A 10,701-nucleotide genomic window follows, 5' to 3' on the forward strand; every position below is an offset into this window, starting at 1 on the left:
ACAGATGCATCACGAGCAGGTCCAAGGAGGTGATCCTCCCCCTCTATGCGACATTGGTCAGGCTGCAGTTGGAGTACTGCGTCCAGTTCTGGGCACCGCACTTCAGGAGGGTTGTGGCCAGCACTGAGAGGGTCCAGAGGAGGGCCACTCGCGTGGTCAGAGGGCAGCAGGGCAGGCCCTACGAGGAGAGGCTACAGGACCTGAATCTGTTCAGCCTCCACAAGAGAAGGCTAAGGGGAGGGGATCTAGTGGCCATCTATAAACTTACTAGGGGGGACCAGAGGGGAATGGGTGAGACCCTGTTCCCCCGAGCGCCTCCCAGAGTAACAAGGAACAACGGCCACAAGTTGATTGGAAGTAGGTTCAGGCTAGACATCAGGAGGCACTACTTCAGTCAGGGTGGCCAGGATCTGGAACCAACTTCCAAGGGAAGTGGTGCTGGCTCCTACCTTAGGGGTCTTTAAAAGAAGGATAGATAACTACCTAGCTGGAGTCATATGAGCTTAAACGTACCAGGGGTCATATGAGCCCAGTATTCATTCCTGCCCAGGGCTGGGGGGTCAGACTTGATGATCTGCTCAGGTCCCTTCCGACACTACATCTATGAACCTATGAGGTCGGGGGAGAAATCTTGGCAAGGGAGTGCACAAGATGTAAGATTACAGGGCAAACTAAGGATTTTGAATGCCTCAGTAGTTAAAATTACTACAGCTTTTAGAGTTAGGTGTGTGGAGGGTTCAAGTGCTAGCATCTGCCATCTGATGCAGTATGGAAGAGTCTCCCCCAATCCTGCTACTCAGATTTGGTAATAATTCAACCACAGATCAACTCAGTTCTTCAATGTAGGAAAGAGAAGTAGAGGCTGCTGTCATTACAAAGCAGAGGATGTTTTTATTAGTGTGCCAGAAAATCTATAGAACCATGTACAGACATGTCCATAAAACCATTTATAAACAAAACACCATCGTACAAAATCCTACCATACTTCCTCCCTTGTCCCTACAAAATGATTGTCTTCTTGGTTAAGAGTAAGTCTCTGTCTACGAAGGGTACGTGGAGGACAATTAGAAGGGGATGCCCCGTACTCAAACTTCCTTTTCCTTCCAGACTGTAAGTCATTTGGAAAAAGTAACCTCTTCGAACCTTATAAGTTCAAATAATAATACAGTGCATAATTTGGGGGCAGGTCAGTTTTTCAGCAATAAAGTCATGGAAAGCAGGTGTGGCAGTTTAGCTTCAAAACAGATCTCAGAGCATCAATGTGAATCCTTCATTACAAGGCTCTTATGGAAAAAACTTGCCTCATATTAAGCAGGCAAATCCATGTTTCATACAGCTCAAAGCCGTTAGCTCCTTTCCCACCCAGGAGTGAAAAAAAACCTTCAGTGATCAATAAGAGAAGAGTGGATTTTCCCACACTGCCAGATTTGATTTTAACCTGTACAATTCTGGCACATTCCATCCTGCAAGAAACTGAGAAGGGGAAGCTATATACTTCCACAGCATCCAAAAATGACTAATGGAGTGTAAAATGCTGGCTCTTGGGAGTCCATGTGTAGATGTGCTCAAGGATGTTCATTACTTAGTGGTCTGGGTATGTTTGGACACCAGTCCCATTCTTCACAATTAAGCTCAGAAGGGCTCAGAAGTCATTGATAACCCTACCCATACAGAACGTGAAGACATTGAGCACCCAGATGAAAGAATTCAACAGTGCAGCACTAAGGATAGGTTGCATGCGCTGGATACAGGTGAACCGACTACTGTGTGGACCACCCATCCCTTAAACTGATCAAAATGTTTCTGTCCTCTACATATGCAGGAAATTTTCAAAGGACATGTGCTTTAGTCACTCACAAGTCACTGGGACTTGTGTTTTAAGTCATTAAGGCACAGTTGAAAATCCCATCATGGTTCTCAGTAGCAACGAGACAATGGCATCCAGATGTCCACTACAGCCACGCTGTGGAAATCTATCACCCCCTTCCCAGTACACTCGACATGTTCTTTAGTTTAGGGCAGGCGTCTTCAGCCAACAAGCGATTGCATCTGGCCTGTGCAAAGCCGCATAATTGGGGTAGATGACAGGCTCATCTCCCTTTGCTGTCCAGTTATAGTTTTTTTGCAATGCCACTTGCTCTCTCTCTCACCCCCTTACTGCAGCCACCACTTCTTTTACCAAATTTGTTGCTTGAGGCAGTTGGTGACAGGGGCAAAGGGTGGAGGCTGCAGTAGCAGGTGTGAAAGCAAAAGGTCAGTCCTTGGCATACATACAGCAGGGAGGGCTGGGGCACAGGGGGTGGCAGCATTGGCTGGATCTTGCCTGGTAACCTTCCTCTGGAGCAGGCTACCTTATTTTTGGCCCAGCTGCTCCTTAAAGTTTGCCGAGCCCTGACTTAGGGCAGTGGGTTGATGGGCAACAAACTCATTCAGAGGGTGAAAGGAGAATTAACTTTGAAAACAAACTTATGCCCTTTGGATTACCTAGAGAAAAGAGGCAGTCTTTTATCTGGGTATGGCTTAATTTGGAGAGAGCAAAAATTAAGGTGATGGGCATGGCAGCTTCTAATATACGTTTTGCCACTACATCCAATGCGCAATACTTTCCAGAGATCCAAAAAGAGTGCTTTATTAGAAGTGACTATTCCCAATATGTGGGCAGAACAGCACACAGAGATTAAGGAAATTGCTCAGGGTCAAGAAGCAACTCGGTGACAGAGCTGGGAATAGAAGATACTTCATTCAGCCAAGAAGTCTTCCTGTATGATACAGAAAGGCATACCACACATTTTTCCCACGCTGCTGTGAACTAAAGATAGTAGGAACAGCAACGGTCCCTGCCAGGTCTCTGTCACCAGGTCAGTCAATGTTTGTCACCTTTGGGAATATTATTGCCAAGTGAGCCAGGGAAGAGTAAAGTGCCCATATGTGGGTTTTGTCACAACTTTGGTGCCATAAGAACCCCTCCATTTGCAATGCCAAGGCCAAGAAGAGCACAGGACCAGGCACGGCTCTTCCATTACAAAGCGGACGGTTCAACAGCCAGGGCTGAGAACCGCAGCGAGTGCTGTGGACCTCCCATCCCACCTCATAAAACAGTGAGCGTTTTGGGCTCTGGCAAATTGCTCCCAGCCCTGGACAGCCCAGATAGTCAGTACTAAACCCCAGGAGCACACTACTCCAGGAAAAATATCTCCAGAAGTTGCATCAAGTCTTGTAATTTTTAGTCATGCCCTGCAGACCTGCTAGAGTGCAATTCTGGTGCTCAGCCACCACAGAAGGGGCTGGATTAGATGCCCACGATTGGGCTGTTATCAGGACTGCCTCAAGATGCGTCAGTAAGCACAGAGATTTAGACATGGATTAGTTTTACATTTAAGTGCTAAACTTTTCATCCAGCCCATCTGGCTTTATACCAGAGGGGGAAAGAAATACAAACTTACTCCCTGATTTTTTGAGTCAAGAATTAATGATTCACTGAAAGAAAAATTATTTTTAAAGAGGCAGGACTTGAATATTAGCAGGTGAGTTCAGCATTTTTTCCAAAAGATTAAGCATCCCTTCCTTCTGGTTTCTTTTCTTATTGGCATGATGAACTGTAGGCCCGTGCCTGGAAGATGGAGAGGTACCATGACTGAATACTCTGTATTAGATGCTCACAACTGCAGTAATTTGAGCTTGCTGAAGAAGGTTAAACATGATTCTTGGGTTCCAGCAGTCCTAATCCAAGTCCTCTAGGTTTCTCTTTGTCCGTTATTTAAACTCATATAGCCTCTAAGGGAAGGGACACTTAAACCCTAAACCCAACCAATATACTGAATAGATCTATATACATTATTTTAATACATTGTAAAACAATACTATATGGTTATTGCATAGAAGAATGGCTTGCATTAGCTCGGCCTAGATGACAGTCTGGGAGCGTTGTCTGAGGCCCAAAGGCTTCAGGGGGTTATTGGAGGAGGAGGGCAAAGCTTCCTGCCGCTGCTGATATTCTTCTTTTCTGGAATGTTCTTCATACCATTCCTAATGGAGGGAGAAGATTACAGGCACCAAGATCAGCCTTTTGCCCACACAACACCCTCCCCACCACAGCATGAAACAAAAGAATACTGAAAAGATTCAAAAGGTTAAACAGTTCATTTCAGGAGTGAATCATATTAGTCGTGACAATCCTAGTGAGTTTGCCCCTTTACTCGAGTGGGAGTCTTCTGGTGCACCCTTCTCACTCAGCACATGGCCGAGGGTACCCCAGTAACCCGATTTATTCCTCTGTAGTATCATTGAGTCTACCACTATCTGAAAAGGCTACTCATTTCTAGAACTTGCTGGCCTTTTTGATGATGAGACATTTCTTCACTGAACTGGAAACTTTTTACAGGAATGCATTAGTTTTAATTAGGCAGACAAGGTTCCTTGGGTGAATTTGATATCTTTTATTAGACCAACCCAAATAGTTGGAGAATATTTATTAAGCAAGCTTTCAGGTTCAAAAACCCTTCGTCAGGCTAAGGAAGTTTCAGCAGTTGGTGTGCGCTCTTCCTGGATGGAATGAAAAGTTTTAATTAAACTTTCATCAGGGAGAAAGAAGCACAAGCACCCCATTGTAGCCAAAAGGCTGCTGGTTGTTTGCCTGACACATGGGAGACTCCAGTTTGGGTACTAAACGGAGTAAGGACTTGAACCTTTTCTTTTCTATCCCAGATGGGTGACCTCACCACCAGGTTACTGACTATAATGGAGGCTTTGCTTCAACAGTTGGATGTTGAGTAGTTTCATTTCATATCAGAACCAAAATGTTAAAACCTCAAGCGTTTTCCACAAGTTGAATTCTAATTCTCCAGCCAGTCTTACTAAGTTGCCTGTGCCATACCTATATTTATCAGGCAAATGTCACACTGCCCCTCCAAGGGAGGAGAAAGGCACCATGACCTACTGCAGTCAGTGAACTACTATAGTCAGTGAGCCCACCTGCCTGACGCGGTGAGGGGGAAAGAAGGGCAAGAAGGATTCTGCTGCCCCCACCTGCTCACATGATGCAAGAGTACAGGGACACTGCCTATCAGACCGGCAGGGGACGCCCCTCCATCAACATGCCTCACTCTGAACACAGCAAACTTCTTCTCGGGGAAGATGGACGTTAAGCTTCCATAAGCCCTAAGGGCATCCAGACCAGGCTATGGTATTTAGCATAGCAGATACTGAACTGTCAAAAATGAATACTCATTTGTGTTCCACATATTTCCAATGCAGGCAGGGATAGTAAAATGACTAGCAGAGGCCTGCTACATTTGAAGGCTCTCAGGATCTTGCTAAAAAAATAAAGTGTTTCTAAAACTTATTCTTCAGGTGAACTGTCAAGTGGTGCTGCTGGCACCGGTAAATGTGTACCATGTTCTACCCTGGAGATTTCCTCATTTCAGTGGTGTATGCACAATCATAAAGAACAGTTTGTGATGCATGTTGATACTTATACAAATGTGAGGTTATGAATATTATAAACAGATGCTTTATAAATTGTAAACACACAGCAGAGCATTCTGCTGCACCTGTGTCTTCTGGGTAGAAGACTCTAATACTTAAAGGATGATTAAGTATTCCAATTAAGAAAGATTGTTCTGCTAACCAGAGACTTAAGGATTTTAAACGCCTTGGCATTCCCTACCTGTATCTCTTCTTCATACATTTTTATACTTAAATCGCTTTTGGTTCTTGATCTCCGTCCCAGAAACAGCATTGATGGTTGCTAAGAAAAAAGAGAGAAGACATGCAACAAAAAATAGAAATAAAAAAATCCCAGGTCTTCTGAGCCTCTACCCCACTAAGTCATAGTGAGCTAGTTTTAGTAGGAAGATGTGAACCAACACCTCCAGGAGGAAACTCCATACCACATTTTCCTCGACAAGCACTGTCAAACATACAGTTGGAGAAGTCTGTCATTTGGCCTATGGGGCTCCTAAAGGTGCCACTGAAATCTGGGGTAGAGCCCTGCTGGGGATGTATGTTGGTGGCCAGGGGTGAGTAATGGCTTCATTAACCTTCACTGCTCCTCAATGCCCCTTGCCTTGCTGCTGCCACTGGGTCCAGCTCCAACCCCCAAAAGGGCTAGGTGGATTTGACTCCCCTGCCCTAAACCATGTAATTTACTCAAAAATCCTCAATAGCTTAGACCCACTCAAGAAGAGAACAGCAGCTTAAGTCACTTTATGACTGTATTAGGTTAACTGATGAAGTATTTAAAAAAACCCTTAAAGTCACCAGTTTAGCTGTCACTTAAACTGTTATTAGAACTTTTCTTTCAAATGGACAAAGTTGAGATTAGATCAGTTTTTAGACTCTATCTTGAAAGCTGCCTCTCCCAGGAGGCACAGTCTTCCAGATTCCAGTTCCAGATTTTACCTACATGTACATGCACACAATTATTCAGCATTAAAATGCAAAAGCCAATAAAAAGCACACTAAGCCAACTAATGTAAATATGAAGTTATTTATTATAGCCTTGTGTCCCCTCCTTAGGCAGGATGAAAGGAATTTGAGGTGGCTACTACGGAAAACAAATGTGATCTCTCTTTTTTGTACCAACATGAGGTAGATAGGATTCTCGCAGCCAAGAACAGATTTCCAGGTCAGTAAATTTGTAAGCTTGATAATATCCCTTTAGTGTTAATGAAAGTGGTGGGAGAGGGGGATGGGTAAAGCTCAGCCATGGTTAAGAGAAATTTATATCGTTATGCCTTGCATAAAAATTCCAGTATTGTCTGTTCCTCACTATACAATACTGCAAGGGCATCAAGACTCAAGGTCAAGGTCTGGGCCTACAGACTGGCCTCACATACCAGAACCAGCATGCGGAACTAGTCCAGTGTAGGAGCCACGTGCAGTGAGCACTCCTGACTGGCCCCTTGTGCCACATGTAGTACATGGGGCTAGAGCTGATGTGTGCAGTCTGTGGCATGCAGGCCAGTCCAGGGCATGCCACATGCTGGTCCAGTCTGAGAGACACAGGCAACATCATGTGCCAGATGATAGGGCTCTGTGGGCCAGATCTAGTCCATGGGTCATGTCTTTGACACCCTCGCAATACCAGGTAAAAAGAAACGGGTCAGTTCTGATGTTTTAATGGGCCAGTAGTTTTAGTGCAAGGAACTCGTGAAAAATAAAATGCTCCTTCTAGTAAGACTCCAGGCCAGGACAAGTTTAACCAACATCTATTATGGATGGTGACTTGTCATCAGCATTCTTTGGAAGGCAGCAAGAATTCGGTCTGCAAACAGAGTTCAACCATCTCAGTGAACAGCAGTGTCTGTGCACTGACCCAGAGTCCCTTCAGAAGATGCAGATGCTGACAAAAAGTCAAAGACGTATAGAAAGATGCTCTCTGCATGATGGCAAAATAACTCCTGTAAATCCCAGGACTGTAGCATTGGGTTCTGCATTCCAGAAGCAAAGGAGCCTTGTGGTTTGTATATCAACTTCTCTCCTTACCTCATATTTATCCATCTGCGCAATGATCTTCTGAAGCTGCGCAACTTCATAAGTGGCACAATTTATTTTGTAAAGCTCAGTTAAGGCAACCATTTCCTCCTTGAAGATCTCCTTCTCCAGGACAATGCCATTGTCTTCTAACAAGGGAGGGAAAGGTAGCAGTGGGCAGTCATTGAGAAAGTCAGTTTCAATCAGCAATGGCTATTATTCTAGAGTATGAAGCTCAATAAACACAGTTGGCTGTACAAGAACAAACAAGAGTCCTGGCAAGGAGCTGCATTAGTATTCCAGAGACATATACCAACACTCTTCAGACTGATAACTGGCAAAAAGGAGCCACGTCTTCCCAATAGGTTAGAAAAAAAATGATCCAAATGTTAGGACAGGAAGAATTTTCTAGTTCCTAAGAAGTCTGGGGACTAATTTAAAAAAAAAAAAATGACCTAAACTTTGTGACTTCTTTTTGTTTGGTCCACTGAAAATGCAAATAACCACAAATTGTAACTACTGTTTTTTCACATGCAGCTACCCAATATTTAAATACTGGAAAATACAGTTATTTCCCATCTACAGAATTGTGGGTGCCAGAGATGCCATTTTAAAAAAAGGGAGAAGAAAAAATAAAACAAACACAAGGCCTTTTCTGTTGCATCTTTTTATCACAGGGACAAGGAGGGCTGAGGGCAACAACAGAGTCACATGCCAGACAGGCTGTGTACTGACCTTCAGAATCTTGGTTCTTTCTCATGTAGTTCATGCGGAACACAAAAGCCTCCAGAATAAAGGCTACAATGATAGTCATCACCACCTAGGAAGGAGGACAGAAACAGAAGATCAAAGAGTTGCACCGACAGCATCTCTCAACCCCAATTCAAACTAGGCAAGAGTTAAACTCGTGCAAAAATTCTTGGTGTTTTCCTCCATGCCTTCAGCAGAGGGAGAGGGCAAGTCCTAATTCACAAGTCTATGATACGCCTGTGTGACAGTCTGCCAGCAATCTGGAGACAGAAAGTTGTCCAATATGGAGGCACTATATGAATCCAACACCACCATGACCCTTGTCAACCCACAGATACTTTGCATATCATCTTCAAAAATGCTTCTGTCACAGATTTTGCTGCATCATTACTGAAAGTCACTTGGATGACTGCCTGTTTCTTGCATGCTTTATATCGGAGGAGAGCTTCTCTAATATAGTCATGGACTCTATCGCCAGCATGTAGCAAAATCGCCTTTTGAATTTAATGCCCTGTTGATGGAAAATAATCTCTGGACCTACCATGGTCACAATATAGAAGGTCATAAAGTAGAGGCGGCTCCAATGAGAGGTTTCTGATGTCACCCCTTCCTAGGAACAACAGGCAGATGTTAGTGACATGCAAAGAGAAAGGAAGGTGCTATTAACTGCTTGAGATCAGAGAGCAGTACATGCTCAAAAAACAAACCCAACCCATAATTTATGAGATAGAAGTGCAATCCTTGTATCTAATCTCAGGGCCTGGCTCTACAGTGCTTAAAGCCTCATCTGGCCACAGGGACTGAAGTACCATCCCTAGAGAAAGGAACAAAGATTCCTATATAGCACTTCGATGCTTAAACACTGAAAAATTAAATACAATGATAATGAGTGCTACAGAAAACTACTTTGCTAGTTATCAATACATAGTCTGCTACCTAGGACAAAAAGGCCTGGGGTACAGAAGTACTTGAAGAATGAGATTGTTAACAGCATTTCAGTGAAGGCTGGCTGTAGGCCAGTCTGGTCTGACACATTCAGACTGGCTCATTATATGAGCAACTGAGGTCACTCCTAAGCACGCTGTATTGTGTAGCACTGGAGAGATTGGCTACCTTTCTGCCAGGCCAAGCAAGGGCACATATACCTGTGTATAATAGGAGAGGAGGGTGGGTGAAAAAAGACTGTTCAGAAACATCATGAGAACCACATGAAGTAAATGAGCAGCATTCAGCCATCTCCACCTTTCCCTAAAAATACTCAGGATTCCTTTCTAGAAGTCATTGTCATACAAGAGTCAGAAAACCAGCACTGAGCCAGCCACTAACAATAAGCTTATAATAAACCTGAGAGATGTTACCAGGGAGAACAGCTCCTAGCAGGCCACCTGCATTGCCATCTCCTTACCCAATCCATTTTGGCCAAATCTGGCCATTACTCATCACATTGAGATGAGGAGTTGTGCTGCAGATGATCTGGCACTGCAGCCCAAGGATGAAGTGATGCCAGGAGCCTGGCATTAACTATACATTTGATACCCCAAGATCTACTTACCATAATAATGTACCAGTCATTGACAACAGTCAACTCGAACAGCGTAACTGCATGAGAAAGGAGAAACCAAATAGGGCAGCCTGGATAAAATGCTTATTTCAAAAACACTTTTATGCCTCAGTTTCCCCTGTTAACTGTGATCACACATTCTAAGGTACTTCATTTCAGTTTAGCCACTGTAGGTTCAGTTATGTTGAGGTTAATCTGGAGTCATACCACCGATGACAACAGAAGGTTATACTGATGTAACCCACAGCAGAGTTTAGCTTGTTTCTTAGTTAAGATACCAGCCTATACTAACCAATATCCAAATAAAATCTCACTCTCGTATTTAAAGATAGAAGTAAAAAAAGAAAAATCACTGCATTAAAAATTGTTTTTAATCAGAATAAGTTTTAGTAGTATCATCAGTGTTAGCCTCAGGAGAGTAGTGGATAAATGACCTTCAGCACCTGGAAAACGGGTTCAAAACTGGCTTAGATCACAAATCAAAATAAGTCTGTTGGCTTCATCCTGGCTTTTGGGAGATGAGTGATAATTTGGAAGTTAAACAGAACAATTTTTCCACTAGGATACACCTGGGAGGATGCTGACGATTAGAAATGTCTTAAGACGGGGTGGGCAAAATACGGCCCACGGGCCAGATCCGGCCTGCAAGGCCATTCTATCCAGCCTGTGGGACCCCTAAAAAATTTAGAAAATGAATATTTCTCTGCCCTTTGTTCCTGTCAAAAATGACAGGAACCAAGGGCAGTAGGACCCAGGGGAAGCCCCAGCAGGCTCCCACATCAGCAGGGCCTGCCCAGCCCTGCACAGGCCCCAGCAGGGGCTTCTGGCCTGGGACCATGTGGCTGCCCCACACTGGAAGCGGGGCAGGGGCAGGTAAAGAGCCCAGGGAAAAGTGGTCCAGGAAAAAGCTGGGGGGG

At 44.1% G+C, this 10,701-nt stretch overlaps 1 protein-coding gene across 5 annotated transcripts in view; it reads right to left on the bottom strand.

The window, feature by feature from the left end:
- Positions 1-552: 552 nt before the first annotated feature.
- Positions 553-10,701, bottom strand: part of TPCN1 (two pore segment channel 1) — a 65,622-nt gene continuing 55,473 nt past the window's right edge. For all 5 annotated transcript variants that reach the window (XM_006016848.3, XM_025193098.1, XM_014526271.2 and 2 more), the window contains 6 exons: positions 9,776-9,822; positions 8,765-8,833; positions 8,209-8,293; positions 7,486-7,622; positions 5,666-5,746; positions 553-4,026 (listed from right to left, as the gene is read on the bottom strand). In XM_006016848.3, coding sequence (XP_006016910.2) covers positions 3,904-4,026; positions 5,666-5,746; positions 7,486-7,622; positions 8,209-8,293; positions 8,765-8,833; positions 9,776-9,822 — 542 coding nt within the window. In that variant the 3' untranslated portion in view covers positions 553-3,903. The remainder of the gene's footprint in view (positions 4,027-5,665; positions 5,747-7,485; positions 7,623-8,208; positions 8,294-8,764; positions 8,834-9,775; positions 9,823-10,701) is intronic.

Source organism: Alligator sinensis, unplaced genomic scaffold, assembly GCF_000455745.1.
Source record: "Alligator sinensis unplaced genomic scaffold, ASM45574v1 scaffold216_1, whole genome shotgun sequence".
Classification (NCBI taxonomy): domain Eukaryota; kingdom Metazoa; phylum Chordata; order Crocodylia; family Alligatoridae; genus Alligator; species Alligator sinensis.